This window comes from Sylvia atricapilla, chromosome 2 (assembly GCF_009819655.1).
Source record: "Sylvia atricapilla isolate bSylAtr1 chromosome 2, bSylAtr1.pri, whole genome shotgun sequence".
Taxonomy (NCBI): domain Eukaryota; kingdom Metazoa; phylum Chordata; class Aves; order Passeriformes; family Sylviidae; genus Sylvia; species Sylvia atricapilla.
Window position 1 is genome coordinate 1,332,506 of NC_089141.1, and position 15,487 is coordinate 1,347,992.

A 15,487-nucleotide genomic window follows, 5' to 3' on the forward strand; every position below is an offset into this window, starting at 1 on the left:
CCCGGTGCGGCCCCGGCTGCCGCCCGCCCGTCCCCGCCGCCTCCTGGCCGCCGGGCCCCCGCCCGCCCCCGCCGCCGCCCCGGCCCGTTAATATACCGGCGGGGGGAGCGCGGACAAAGGCTGCGCTCGCCGGGGGCTTTTGCATGACAATATCTCCCGGGGACGGCGGGAGCGGGCGGAGCCGACACCCCCCTCCCCTCGGCCCCCCGCCCCCCTTAACCCTTCGTGGGCGCACGCAGCCCCCACCTCGGGCCGGAGCCCGCAGCCGCTGTTTCAGGGCGGGGGCTGGAGGAAAGCGGCCCCCGGGCACCCCCCGGAGCGGCACTCGGCGGGTCCGCTCGGGGACCGGCGCTCGGACCTTCCCTCCGTGTCCCCGTCCTTCTGTGCCATCCCTGTCCCCAAGGCTATCGCCATCCTATCCCCATCCTCACCCCACGGCATCCCGTGCCATCCCAGCCCAGTGCTGTCTCAAGCCCATTCCGTCCCATCTCATGTGCGTCTTCATCCTGATCCTCGTCCCCCTCTGTCGCTATGCCGAGCCGTGCCGTGCCGTGCCAGGCCTTGCCTCCGGGGCTGAGCGTCCCAGGGGCAGGAGGGCAGCACACCCCATCTCTGTGCCCTGCACCGTCCCTGGGGCACGGGGGAAGCAGGAGGCTTTGGAGGGGTGCTCAGCTCCATGCCTCTCTCCTCGGGGGGCTCTGGCCTTTGCAATCCCCTCCCCAGTTTTCAGGCCGGATGAATTTCAAAGCACTCCATCCCCCAGCCCCCTGCAGGGACCAAGGCAAAGGCTTTCGCCCCTTTCAGCGGCACCAGAGGGGGATGTGGGTAGGGGAGATGCGGGAGGATTTGGGGAGGATTTGGTGGGATTTGGGACATTTTCAAGACAAACACTTTCCCTAAAGAGGATTTAAAAGTCTAATTGTGCCCAATGAAGGGCTTTGGGCCACCCCAGGGGACCGCAGGCGGGCGGGGGAAGAACGGCCTCTGGCTGGGTCCTGTGGCATCGGTTCGAACCTGTCCTGCCCCATGTCCTGCCCTGTACCCATTCCCGTCTCACCTTCTCCTTATATTCCTGTCCCATCTCCTGTCCTAACCTGTGTGGCTCCCTATCTCCTGCCGTCCATCCTGCCCCGTGTTCTGCCCCGTATCCAATCTTGCGTCCCACCTCACATTTTGCCCCCCTGTCTCTTTGGCCCATCCCCAGCCCCGTGCCCATTCTGCCCCACATCTCAGGCCACAAAGGCTGCTGCTCCCTCCTGGGCTGGGTTCCCTGCGAACAGCCCCCGGCTGGTCCCCGCCCGAGCCCCCGGTGGGCGCCGGTGCTGCTCCCCGCAGCTGCGCGGCCGGAGCGGGCAGGTTTGCTAAACAAGTTAATTCGATCAGGGCGTGGGGCTGGCGCGGAGCGAGGCCCCACCGTCGGGCTGCTGGAGCTGTGAAAAGTTAATTCAATTAAGTTTTCCCTCTAAACTAATTAGGCAGCAATCTGCCACGCAAGGAGCTGCTGGTGCTGCCCGGAGCCGGGGAGAGCCGGGAGGGCGAGGAGGAGGAGGAGGGAGAGACGGGGGAGAGCAGAGGGAGGGGAGCACGGAGGGGAGTGCGATGGGGCACCGCTCGGGGTAGAGCCAGGGGCTGTCCCGTGTCCCCGCGGCTCCCGTGGGATGTGGGTGATCCCTGCGGCCTGGGGAGGATGAAGGGAGACGCGTGCTGGCAGTGGCCCAGCTGCCGAACGGGGGAGGCTGAAGGCTGACATCCCCTGTCCCCGAAAAGGGGAGCACTGGCCCTAGGGAGGGCTGGGGACAGGGACCCCCATGGCTCCATCCCGTGGTGTGCTGGGAGCTGCCCCTAGGCTTGGAGCTATGTCCATTGTGCCTGGGTGAACTGGGGTCCCTCCAGAGCTGGTCACAGAGGGGCTGATGGGACCCCTGCAGTGGCACTCCTTGAATGGAACCCCTCTAATGGGTGGATCCCCTCTGATGGAACCCCTCCAATGGATCCCATGCCGATGGGACCTTCTCTGATGGGACCCCTCTGCAGGATCCCCTCTGATCACACCCCAGACTCCCCCAGCTCCAGCCCCACCGTGCTTGGGATGATAGCACCCACCTCATCACTGCCATATCTCCCACACTCTCCAGCCTTCATCACCCCATGGAGTCCCCTAAGTGACGTGTCAGGGGCTCCTGGTGGGTCCCACAGCTGCTCCCAATGGTGCTGGAGGCCTCTGTCCACTGCCACATTGTTCCTGGGGACAAAGCTGGGGTGCTCCAGGGTGTCCCGAGCCCCCATGCTGCTGGCACCCTCTGCCCTGACTGATCAGGTGCCAGCGTGGGGTTCAGATGCTGGGAACTCAATGTGTCTGGCACAGCCAAAGAGGATTCTTCCTCCAGATCCCAAGCTCCCAGTGTGATGGCAGAGCACAGTGTGACACGATGGCACCCAGCACAGCAGGGCACACCCTGAGGGCACACCCCAGTGAACGCGTGTGCTCAGAGGTGCACACACACACAGACCTCAGTGCACACCTCAGTGCACACCTCAGTGCACCTGTAGAAGTTAATCTGACTTTGGGAGGCTCCAGCAGAGCCCGGTGACACTCCCAAACCCTCTAGGGATGGGATCCTGCTTCAGCCCCTGGCAATAAGCCAGGAAAAAAAAAAAACCCTACTGCAATAGGAAGAGAGTTTAAGGAACCCCCCACCAAATTTCCTTGTGTGTCTGGAAGACAAAAACCAGCACCACAGCCAAGGACATCAGGGCAGGGGGGAACAGTGGGATGGGGATCCTGTCTGCATCCCAAGGGACAGTGGCTTGGGGCTCATTAATCCTGGGAGGGTTCCATTTCCAGATGTATTTCATGTTCTGCTCTTCAAAACCTGTGTCTGGGGTGGCCCCAGTCGTGACCATGTCTCCTATTCCACCACGAGCAGCTCCCTGAAGGAGCCCCCATAGGGGGGGCACAGCCTCTGTGTCTCCATGAGGACAACTTGGACAGCTCAGTTCCACCTAAGGTATTAAATATTTCCTGGAAGAAGTAATGAGAAAAATGTCGCCTGGCTGGCCTGGGGAGATGTGACAGTGGGTCCCAGCTCCCAGTGGTGGTGTTCCCCACTCTTGGTGACAATGCTGGCTCATGGTGATGGGCAGGAGACCCAGGAGTGCCCTGGGATGAGGATGGTGGTCTCAACAGTTGCTCCTTCTGGGGACACAAAGGATTGGATGCACATAGCAAGTTTATTGCCATAAAGAAACAGGGACAATACAGAGCAAGTGTCTGGTGGCTTTTATACTCCCACTCAGCTCCCATTCCCCACCTTGCCAGCTCAGCTAACCCAGCAAGCCCCCTGCCACGGGAATGACAAATTCATCCCACCTCCTGCATGGTCCACGATTTACTTCCCCCTTCCTTAAAAAACTCCAACACCCTGTGAAATCCCAGGGCCATCCACTGCCCCATCCCTGAATGCCACCAGGGCACCTTGTCACCCACAGCTGCACCCCTCGAGCCCTTCATGCCCATCCTGGGGCAGCTCCTGCCCATGTCCGTGCCCATGTCCGTGCCCAGTGGTGGCAGGACTGTGGCTCTGCCCTCTCTGACGCTGCTCACTCCAACTCTCGGGGTATTTGATTGTCACTCTGAGTGCCCACAGTGACAGAGATTGTCACTGTGCTGCCTACAAGAAGTAAGTGATGTTTTCGGGGTTCAGTGGCGCCTGGATCTCCAGTTTTCGAGCCTTGCTGTTCTTCTCTACAATCTCCAGCCGCAGGGTTGGCACCTTGGACTTCTCTGTGCTGGAGGAAGAGCCCTCTGTGGTTTTCAGCAGCTGCTTGTCAGAGTCCTCCACGATGATCCTGAGGGTGCAGCCCCGTGGCAGCAAGTCCTGCTCGTAGGCAGCTGCCAGTTGGTTCACCACGCGCCGCTCCACCTGAGGGACAGAGCAGATCCTGACAGGAAAACCCTGTGGAAAGCCTCCCGTGGAGATGACCAGCTCCTCCCCACCCTCAGGTCGTGCAAAATCATGCAACCTTTTCTTCATCCCACTTAGTCCCTGTCTCTGGAGTGTGGGTGTGCCACTTCCTCCCCCAGACCATGGACATCTCCCAGAGATGAGGACAGGCAGACCCACACATTCAGGAAATCATGGAAGGATTTGGGTTGAAAAGGACCTCCTAAAGTTTGTTAACATTTCATACCCCCTGCCGTGTGCAGGGACACCTTATACTAGATGAGGTTGCTCCAGGACCTGTCCAACCTGGCCTTGAGCATTTCAGGGATGGGACTGCCACAGCTTTTCTGAGCAGTCTGTGTTAGAGTCTCACCACCCTCACAGGGAACAATTTCTTCCCAATATCCCATCTAACTGTGCCCTCTGTCAGTTTGAAGCCATCCCCCCCTAATTTAGTATTCCAGGCCCTTGTCCAAAGTCCCTCTCCAGCTGTCTTGGAGCCATTTTAGGCAGTGGAAGGGGCTCTACAGTCCACAGTGCCTTCTCTTGTTCAGTTTGAACACCTCCAGCTCTCCCAGCCTGTCTCCAGAGCAGAGGGACTACAGCCCTCAGAGCATTCCCATGACATCCTCTGGATTTTCTCCAGTGATTCCATCTTTCTTTTGATGCCTTTCCAATTCTGTCTCTCCCTGGGCAATGATGCTAGAGGTGACAACACGAACTTGACCCCAACTTCCCTGTTGCCTTCACCTCATGTTTGATGGAGCGGGCACCGTAGTGAAGATTGTAGCCATCAGCCAGCACATCCATGACCTCCCTGTCCCACAGCAACGTGATGTTGTGCCTTGCCTTGGCCTGCCAGGAGGGAAGGGAGGGAAAGGAAGGATAATTATGGATGCCTGCAGCAAGCCTGGCACCCTTTCTCCTTGAGCAGCGAGGATGCTGCACTGGGGTGCTGAGAAGGGCTGAGTTCCTCCACAACAAAGGACCCCAAAATCCCATTTAGTCCCCAGAAAGCTCAGATGTGCAAAGACCAATTAGACAAATGACATCTATGAGGGCAGCCTGGAGCTCATCCCTGGTCCAGTCCAAGAGGAACCATCTCTGCTGCTCCTAGAGGTCTCAACTCTCCCCAGCACCCCAAATTCAACAGCTTGTATGATGATCATACACAACGTGTGCTTCTACCCCTGAACAGATGCTCTGGCAGGGTTTTCTTCTGGAGTTATTCTTGGAAGTCCCCTCTAAAGCCATTGATTTTTTACCTTTTTGGCCCAAAAATTGAGCTCCTTGTTGACCAGCTGGATGAGCTCTGAGTGGCAAAAAGGGAGAAAATAGACAATTTCATTGATCCTCCCCAAGAATTCGTCCCGTCTGAAGTGAGCCTGCAGGAACAAGGGAGGAGGTCAGCAGGGACAGGGATGGTGACCCTGGTGGGAACAGCTGTGAGGCATTGCAGAAGGAGCTCCCCAGGGATCATCCCACCTCCCACAGCTCCCAGCAGCCATCCAACCCCCATGCCATGGAGCTGGGCAGCATCTGAAGGTCATGGGGATGTCACTGCAGTCAGGTTTTCCTGACCTTGGGAAAGCAGGGAATCCCCAAATCACACTGCAGCACTTCCTCTCCTGTGTTCCCTTCCCACCATGCACTGTGGCTTCACTCCAAAAGTAAAGAAGCTGTGACTTATTTCTTCTGGGCTCTGACCTCTCCAACATTTTTAGTGGAGTTACATCCCTTCTCTCATAGCTGGGAGAGAAACACAGGGAAGGAGTCTGGGACCCAAGCTCAGGACACCTGAAACATGAGCCATGAAAACATCATCCATACCTTCAAGATGGGGCGAATAACCTTCTCCTTGAACTGCTTGGAAATTGTGATCTTGTCGGTCATCTGGACATCATCTGGAAGAGAGGTGGATGGGGGGTGTCAGTAGGGACAGTGGGACCATGGCTTTAACTCTGGACAAGCTGGAGCTGAGGGCAAGGAAAGGTCTGGAGGGTACTGCAGGACAGACCTGGGACCTCCAGATGTGCCAGCAGTTTGCTTTGGCAGCATGGTGTCCCTGCACTGGGTGCTGTGGTGCTGCAGAGGAACACCCTGTGCTGATGTGGCTCCCCTGAATGGCTAAAGAGCCCTGGCCCTGCCTCTGCTCCCTGCTCTGTGCCCACAGGAGCTGCTCCCAGAGATTTTTGGGAAGCTAAAGTGCCCAGTTGGGCTCCACAGCAGCTGATGAACTGACACAGAGCACACTGGCCCTCTGGGGCTGGGAGCACTGAAAGAGCCTATGGTTTCTCCAGCAAACAAACTCATGTTCAGGGTGCCTGCAGCACTGCTCAGGCTGCAGTCCACTTCCCTCTGCTGACTGCAGATGGAGCCAGGGTCTGGCTGCTCTCAAATCCTGGCTCCCAGCCACTCTGGATGCTTGGCTGCAGCATCATCCTTCTTCCTCCCAGTGCCCTCTACCTCTTTGTCTTCATCATCCCAGTTCTTCCCACAGCTTTGCCCATTCCACACTCAGGAGCTTCCATGTGCTGTTTGACACCAGGGTGCTCACAGTGAGACAGATTCCTGTGCTCTGGATGGCATCCTGGCACACAGGGTAGGGCAGGGGACACAGAGCCATGCCGAGTGCTGGGAGCCTGTCCCAGCTTTGATGAAGACTGCTGCCCCTCACCAGCAGTGGCAGAAGGGGTTCTCAGGCTCCATGGATAGGTAGTTTAGGTTGGAAGAGCCCCCTGAGACCATTAAGTCCGAGTGTTCCCCCACCACTAAACCGTGTCCCCAAGTTCCACACCCACACATCTTTTAAATCCTTCCAGGAATGGGAACTCCACCACTGCCCAGCTTGTGCCAGGGCTGGACAACACTTTTGGGGAATAAATTTTCCCAGTATCCAACCTAAACCTCTCCTGGCATAAACTGAAACTGTTTCCTCTTGTCCTGTCACTTGTTACCCGGAAAAAGAGACTTGGTGCTCCCTTGGCTCTGTTCAGGCAGCTGTAGGGAGTGAGGAGGTTCCCCCTAATGCCCAAAGTGGTGCAGGGTGCTCTGGAATCACCTGATCCAGTTCCAACCCCTCTCTCTCGGGCAGGGATGCCAACAAGTCCCAGTATTTTGGCAGAGGAGAGCTGGAAAGGCAGAGGAGCCAGCACTGCTAGCAGCATTCCCACTTCCCACATGTAATATCTGCTGCTGCCACTGGTAGATCCAGAGCCCACCGGGAAGCTGCTCCTTTCGTTTATCTTCCCATTTATCTGCCTGCCAGGCACTTCAGTGACCTCCTGCCATGGCATGTCCACACTGAGAGCTCAGGAAATGGGCTGGAGCTCCTTGAAACACAATTGAGGGCAGCTGCTGTGCCCAAATGCCCTCCCCAGCTCCTCTCCTGCTGCAGCTGTACCACCCCAGAAATTAAAATTCAATGTGCTCCTCATTGAGCAGGGAAACATTTGGCATTTTCAAATGTTATTCTGGAAAGTTCAGTTGACAATGTGTTTTGTCCTTTACCCGGCTTGATTGAAGTTTAAAGATTCTGAATTAAGCCAATGTCGACAGCCACTTCTCCAAAGTAAAAGGAAGAGACAGGGAGAAAGAAGCTGGAAAATAGATTTGATGCCAAAATCCAACCTTTTTTCCTGCTCCTGTGGAGCTCATGCAGGAATATGATGTATCTGAGATGGCACAGGCTGGATACCTTCACAGACATGTGGCATCCAGACAATTAAGATCATAAAAAGATCTTAACAACCCCAAAGTAAGTTTTTTAAGACTGATGAGAAAATAAGGGATGCAGCCACTGTCCATGGCTCCCTGGTTGTCCACAGGAACAGCAGCAGCTGATGGAAACAGGTTTTTCCTCTGCTCCATCTAACAAACACTGCCTAAAAGAGACAGTCCCTGGTGCTAGCAACACCACTCATCTGTATATCCTCAGAGTTACCAGCAAAGGCACATCAAGTTTTCATTTTCAATCTCAGAGACTGCCCCTTGCTCTCCTCATGCCCCTTTTATTACCTAATTCACATTTTGGGAAATTTTTCTCCAGGAGCCTGGTATGTGAGGCCAGGACTCCCATTCCACGGGGAGGTAAAATTCACTAAACTCAGTCCTTTTGGGAAGGACTGACAGGAAACAAAATTTTTCCTCTTTCATATGAGCACCTGAACCAGCCAGCCTTTTGCAGGAAGCAGGTGGAAGGATCCCAAAAGAAAGAGAAGGGCGAGTTCATAAAGAGAATCACGGAATCACATAAAAGTTTGGGTTGAGAGGAATCTTAAAGACCATCCAGTTTCAATCCACCTGCTCTGAAATCCTCATTATTTAACATTGCATCCTTCAGAGGGAGTCAGTGTCTTTAAGGCTCTGTCCAATCTCTCAGCACTTCTCTATGCACTTCCATGGAAGCGTTTCAAACCAAGTTCAATGGGGCTTGGAGCAACCAGGTCCAGGCTCATGGCAGGGGATTGGAATGGGATTGTCTTTAAGGTCCCTTACAACCCAACTCCCTCTGGGATTTCAAGACTTCCTGGCAGAGAGGGGACTGAAGAGTCTGGGTGTGCCCCCTGCCAAGGGATGGCTGAGCTGGTGTCAAAGTTGTGTTAAGAAGGAGGGAGGTTCTTTAGGGATTTGAAGATTGAAAGTCCAGTACCTAAGTTTTCTGCGATCCTTTTCTTGCTCATCTCCATGGCCTCTTGCCTCAGCTGCAGTGCATGCTGTGCAATCTCCTCACTGGCCACGTTGGAGGTCATGATGAAGATGGCATCCTTGCAGTCAATGGTCTTCCCTTTCCCATCTGTCAGCCTGCCCTGTAACAACAGCAAGATGACACTGGCTGTGGACGTAGCCAAAACACCAGGAAAAAGAACACGGGTCCTGTTTTTCCCCAGAGTGGATTTCATTTTGAAGGGATACCCAAGGACTGAGGTGGAAGGAAGCAAGGAGAAGTCCTTGTCTCTCCAGGAATGTCAAGAACTTCTCCTGCACATGGTCCCAGCCTGCTCCATCCAGGACAGAACTGATTAAAGCTCTGGGAAATGCCTTGCCATGGCCTTGTTCAGCCTGGAGAGAAGGAAGGGCTTCTCGCTCTCTACAGCTCCCTAAGAGGAGGTTGGATCTGGGACAGGAATCTTGGTCTCCTCCCAGGTAACAAGGGACAGGACAAGAATAAATGGCCTCAAGTTGCACCAGGGAATGTATAGGTGTGATATCAGGAAGTATTTCTCCCCAGAAAGTGCTGTCCAGCCTTGGCACAGTGTACCCAGGGCAGTGTTGGATTCTCCATTCCTGAAGGGGTTTAAAAGCCATGTGGATATGGCATTTAGGCTCAGTGATGAGCTTGGCAGTGCTGAGGGAAGGGTTACACTGGATGGTCTCAGAGGGCTTTTGCAGCCTCAATGATTCCATGACTGTGTGGCTGCCCATATGTAACTCCCCAGCCTTTGACCTTCTGCCTACCTCCCTGTGGTGGTTTTAGGTCTGACACAAGCCCCAGGCTCAGGTCAGCACTAATGCTAACCCTAACCCTAACCCTGAGTCTAACCCTGCTGTGGCTGTGGTTTGGGCTGGGCAGAGCCCACAAATAACCATATTATGGCTGTAACAGAGTGACCTGAGGAGCAGAACTCCTCATCCCTGTGGGACTGATCCCCTGGCAAACCAGGGCTGCCCAGCACCACTGCTGCTGCAGTGGCATCAACCCTCAGCCCCCCAAAACAATCCAGGAACCTTTCCAAAGCACCAGTGCTCTTGATTAATAATATCAAAAAAGAGAGGGAAATAAGGAAAAAAGCAGCACTTCCCCAGGCTGTTTCTTTCCTCAATCCATCTCCAACAGCAGAGATCCAGCACAATGACACAAATCCTTGTTGGGTGCTTGAGATTAACATTTGGGTTATTGCCCTGTCAAGTGCCTGGTACAGGAATTGATTTCACATTGAACTGCTACTGTGATGATCTATGCAAGAAAAATGGTGCTATTAATCCTTAAAACAAAACAAAACAAAAAACCCCTTCAAAACCTTGCAGCATGTTGCCCTGGAGTTTGATGGCCTCTGAGGACAGACTGGAACCTTCAAAACCAACCAGAGAGCTGGAGAGTGACTTTGGACAGTGGCTGGGAGTGACAGGAAAAGGGATAATGGCTTCATACTGCAAGAGGGCAGGGTTAGATGGGATATTGTGAAAAATTTCTTCCCTGTGAGGGTGGTGAGGCCCTGGCACAGGTTGCTCAGAACCTGTGGCTGCCCCATCCCTGGAACTGTTTAAGGCCAGGTTGGACGTGGCTTGGAGCAACCTGGTCTAGTGGAAGATGTCCCTGCCCATGGGAGGGGTGGTGGACTTTTAAATGAGCTTTTAAGGTCCCTCCCAACCCAAACTGCTCCATTTGGCACCCCTCTCACCCCCTTATTGTTATCTTCTGCATGTCTTTGTGTCCACTCCCACCTAAAATGTGGATTTACCTCATCAAAGAGCTGCAGCATGATGGTGAGCACATCAGGATGGGCTTTGTCCACCTCGTCAAAGAGCACCACAGCATTTGGGCATTGCCTCAGCTTTTTGGTGAGCTGTCCACCCTCTTCATGGCCCACGTAGCCTGGTGGTGAGCCAATGAATTTCGCCACCTGGGAGGAAGGAACAGGAATGGTGAAGGCTGATCCATGGACAATGGGAATGAAGCCCTTCTGGTAGCTCATGAGGCTGCCACTGCTCTTTGCTGCTGACAAAACAAATTATGTGTCCTTTGTGACACCTATCCCACCCCCAGGTATCCCAAAATCAGCTTAATAAGCAACTATTGAACAAAAAAAGGATTGAGCAATTCCCTGCCCAGAGCTCAAACCAGCAGAATCCAAGGAGCAGGCATAGGCAGGTGGGAAGACACCAGCCCTGCTTTGCTGTGCAGGGTCTGAGCAACCTGTCCCAGACGACCAAGACCTGTTTTATTCCTTTTACCCTTTTTAAGAGCAAGGACTCAAAGGATTATGAGTAGGAGGTGGTTCTGGTGCAGAATCAAAGCCACCAATAGGCTTTATGGGAGAGGCCACAAGTAAAATACTTTTCCTTTGTCATTGCTTATTGACACAGTGGAGTTTTTTTTATGTTTAGAAATTTAGAAGGTTATACAGAATAGTATTTCTGACAGCAGGAAAGTTTTGGCCAAATGACAATTTTTGACACATAGCTTGGTGCATCTTACATCTAACCCAGGTCTGAGTGTCATCTGAAGTCACAGTCTGTTATCACAGAATCATGGAATGGTTTGGAAGTGACCACACAGTGCCAGCCCTGCTGCTGTACAAAGGGACACATTCCACTGCACCAGGTTGCTTCAAGCCTCATTCAATTCTGGCCTTGAACACTTCCAAGGATGGGGCAGCCACAGCTTCACTGGGCAACCTGTCCCAGTGTTTTACTCTCATTGCTAGGACGTTGCTGCTTTTTGGGGAGACAGAGCCCTGCAAAGGGGTTTAAGACTCCCTCAGCTCCAGGGGTGACCTTGGCAAGGATTGCAGAAACCCTGGCACCTTGGACCTCCCGTGGCACCAGAACTGGGCAGAAGTTGTGATGGGAGGGGTGGACTTGGCACCACTGTCCTGGGTTCTCCTCCTTTCCTCCATGGAAAGTAGGCTGAGGCAACAATCCCACACTGGACTCAGCAGTGTTTTGGGGATAAGGGGCTTGGGGCAAGCTGTGCCTGCCTGGGCACTGGTAGGTGATGAACAGCATGTGGCTGTAGGTTTTCATGCACAAGATGATCCTCTGGATTCCACCGTCAGCTGCTCTCTCCCCAAGAGCTTCCCACCCCAAGGGAACTCACAGCACTGGACACATCTTGTTAAAGTTTTCCTTGCTCCTTGGTCTCTGTTCCTAATTAACCTCAATGTCTTCCAGCCAGGACAGGGATAATTTTTGCAGTAGCCAGGAGGAGCAAGGCTTGGACCTGGAGGATATTCTATGTCCAGAATAGAACATACTCTGGGAGCAGAGGGAAAGGAGTCTCTTCTGGGGAGAAACAGCTTCCTTCTGGTCAAATAAGAATGGCAGAAGGATGTGGAGCTGGAGGGCGTGGCTGGGGGAGAAGTGGCTGTGGCTGGGTTGGGTCAGTGAGCATTTGGCATGTGAATCACTCTCTCTCTCTCTTTTACATACTTTTGTTATTAATATTACTGCTTGTTTGTTTTCTTATCTCATTTCTGCTTCCAGCAAATTGTTCTTTTCTGTACCCATGGCCTTCACCTTTTGAGCCTCCAGTTCTCTCCAGCCCACTGCTGTGGGGAGGGATAAGGAAAGGTGGGGAGTGAGTGAGTGGCTCCTGGTTTGGAGTGTCTCAGTGGAAGCACTAAATTGGGGTGCACCATGCCTAAGCCACCACGCTCAATTAAAGTTGCCTTCTGGCAATTTACTTGCAATTTAATGCACAACTAGGAGCAAGTCCTGGTGTTCTGCTGTGCTCCCACCCCGAGACACCAAAATGCCCGTTTTTTCTGGATTGAATTTGAAGCTGCTCCCTTCCAAGCCCATTTACTGACCTCATGCCTCTCCTGGAACTCCGACATGTCCAGTCTGATGAAACCCTGCAAGAGACTTAGGATGAGATTTGATCAATCTGCTCGCTGCCAGAGCTGGAGCAGTACTGACAGGGCTGAAATTTTCTAAATAAAATAGATATTTTTGTGGTTCAGCTTTTAAGAAATCAATCACAAGAAGAATGCAACAACCCTCCACCCATCAAACCCAACCAACCATCCATCAAAAATCATGAAGTTGAGGTGAACTGGGCTTGTGGGTGATCACCTGAAACAGAGAATAATGTTAGATAATGTATAGCTTCCACCCAAGTTTCCATTTTTCCTATGAAAAGCTGATGATTCATTGCAGGCACTGAATGCTGTGATCATGGAGCTGCAATCCACATCCTAGATGGGAAAGGGAAAGAAGGGAAGGAGAGGGAACGGGAGGGAAGAGGAATATTTCAGTTGGGAAGGACCTGCAGTTGATCCTCTCATCCAGCTGACAAAGAAGAAGCCAAGCCTGAACTTCCCAGCATCATCCTGGACATAGTCAACCAGACATAACCACTGTCCATGATGGAGAAGGAGACATGTCTGGGAACACATCTCATCTGGACATGTGTACATGGCACACATAGGGACACCTTCAAATGGAGACCCCAGAACTAGAGAACAGAACCACTGAACCATTTGGGTTGGAAAAGCTCTCTGAGACAACACAGCCAAACTGTTCCCCCAGCACTGCTAAGCCCACCACCAATCCATGTCCCCAAGTGCCACATCCACACATCTCTTAAACCCCTTCAGGGATGGGGACTCCACCACTGCCCTGAGCAGCCTTTTCCAGAGCTGAACAGAAAAAAAAAATTCCCTAATATCCAGCCTGTCCTCCCTTGTTGCAACTTGAGGCAGTTTCCTCTAGTCCTGTCATTTGTTACCTGGGAAAATAATGGAATCAGAGAATGGTTTAGGTTGGAAGGGACCTTTAGGACTACCCCATTCCAACCCTCCTGCCATGGATAGGGACACCTTCCACTAGACCAAGTGTCTCCAAGTCCCATTCAACCTGCTTTTGAACAATTTCAGAGATGGGACAGCCACAGGTTCTCTGGGCAAAATATTCCCATGCAATAATTTCCCTGAAAATTATTAAAATATCTACAAACTGCCCAGGGCAGAGCCAGGTGGAAAAAAATTGACTCTCAGATGAAAGGGAGACAGTTCCAGATTTTCCTTTCTTAATTTGTCAGTTCCTGTGAATTGCTGCCTCTCATCAGAGCCTGTGAGGGGTATGACCCCCTCTCATCCCTCATTAGGGCATCAATGAGCTGAGCTGGTTCATTACTAATAAATCCCAGATTCCTGCTGCTATCAAATTAACACAACTCAGGGTTTAACTGATTTCCCCACTGAGTGTCTGGCCATGGAGCAGTTCCACATGTGGGATTGGGGATGAAGGCTTGAGATCTAGGGTTTATGGCTTCTGGAAGGCATTTACAGAGGCATGAGGAGAAGAAACCAGAGCAGCTGTTTTTATAGCTTTGGTTCCAGTTTGGTCTTCTTTTGACCCATGTTGCTGCATTGTGTGTCCTTTCACTGCTGGAGGATGTGGGGAAGAGGGATTCATCTACACACAGCTCTGCTTGTCTTTTCTTCTTTTCCCTGGCTCCATGTGGGAGAGAGCTAAGCACCTCTTACAGGTAGGCAGAGGCTTAAATGTGAAACATGGAAAGAATGGAATGTAACAGAATGGAATGGGAGATTGGGATTGAACAGAATGGAATGGAACAGAATGGAAGATGGGTATGGAATGGAATGGAATGGATTTGACCAGAATAAAACAGAATATTGGAATGGAATAGAACAGAACAGAGTAGAATAGATTGCAACTGTATGGATTGAAATAATTGTAATGGAAAAGAATAGACAGAATGGAATAGAATAGATTGGAATAGACTGGAATGCAACAGAATAGGAAGAACAGAACAGATTAGAAAGGAATGGAATGGAATGGAATGGGACAGGAGAGAAGAAAAGAGAACAGAACAGAACGGAATGGAAACTCCAGACACCACTGAAGTGTCCTCCTGAAAGCCACCACCTCCATTAAATACTTCTAAGCCATCTTCTCCAAAATGTGACCACTGGGTAACAAACTAAATAACTCAAACTGCTTCTGGATACCAAACAATTCAGCACTTAATATTCTGAGCAGGAAATCAATGTTGCATTGCTACAGGTGGTGGAGCTGGAGACATGGAAAACAGATTCCTGGAATTTTATCCTTCTAACAATTTACAGTGATATTAGTAATAGAGGCAAAAAAAAAAAAAAAAAGAGTTCACAACACAGGTGTCAAAATGAGAGCAAAATTCATCAGGGAGCACTAATGTTATATCCATTTAAATTTTTACAATTCAAATAGTCTGGTGACACAGACAGGAGCATAGAGAGTGCCCTGGACTGGTCCCAGTGTGGGCAGCAAGGTGAAGTGGGGATTTTGCCCCTCTGCTCTGCTCAGGTGAGAACCTGCAGAGCTGCCTCCAGCTCTGGGGTCAAACCTCACAGGGATATGGAGTTGTTGGAGTGAGTCCAGAGGAGGCCACGAAGATGCACTGAGAGCAGGAGCCCCTCTGCTCTGGAGAGAGGCTGAGAGCTGGGGAAGAGATAGCTCCCAGAAGACCTTAGAGATCCTTCCAGTGCCTAAAGGGGCTCAAGAGAAGGGCATGGAGTGACAGGACAAGGGGAACAGCTTCCTACTGACAGAGGGCAGGGTTAGACTGAAGGAATTCTTTGCTGTGAGGGTGGTGAGGCCCTGGAACAGGTTGCCAAGAGAAGCTGTGGCTGCCCCATCCCTGGAATTGTTCAAGGCCAATTTGGATGTGGCTTTCAGCAACCTAATCTAGCAGAAGGTACCTCTGCATTTGACAGGAGGAGTGGAACTGGATGATCTTAAAAGACCCTTCCAACCCAGACCTGTCTGTGGCTCCATGACTCACACAGATCTCTCTCAGTGCAGAAGATTCCCTT

General features: G+C 52.3%; 1 protein-coding gene across 1 annotated transcript in view; it reads right to left on the minus strand.

Moving 5' to 3' along the window:
- Positions 1-3,212: 3,212 nt before the first annotated feature.
- The window catches only part of CLPB (ClpB family mitochondrial disaggregase), a 62,813-nt gene continuing 50,538 nt past the window's right edge, over positions 3,213-15,487 (minus strand). The window contains exons 10-16 of the mRNA XM_066340625.1: positions 12,476-12,520; positions 10,406-10,567; positions 8,596-8,752; positions 5,775-5,848; positions 5,210-5,329; positions 4,695-4,799; positions 3,213-3,923 (exon numbers count right to left, since the gene is read on the minus strand). Of these exons, the coding sequence (XP_066196722.1) occupies positions 3,672-3,923; positions 4,695-4,799; positions 5,210-5,329; positions 5,775-5,848; positions 8,596-8,752; positions 10,406-10,567; positions 12,476-12,520 (915 nt within the window). The 3' untranslated portion in view covers positions 3,213-3,671. The remainder of the gene's footprint in view (positions 3,924-4,694; positions 4,800-5,209; positions 5,330-5,774; positions 5,849-8,595; positions 8,753-10,405; positions 10,568-12,475; positions 12,521-15,487) is intronic.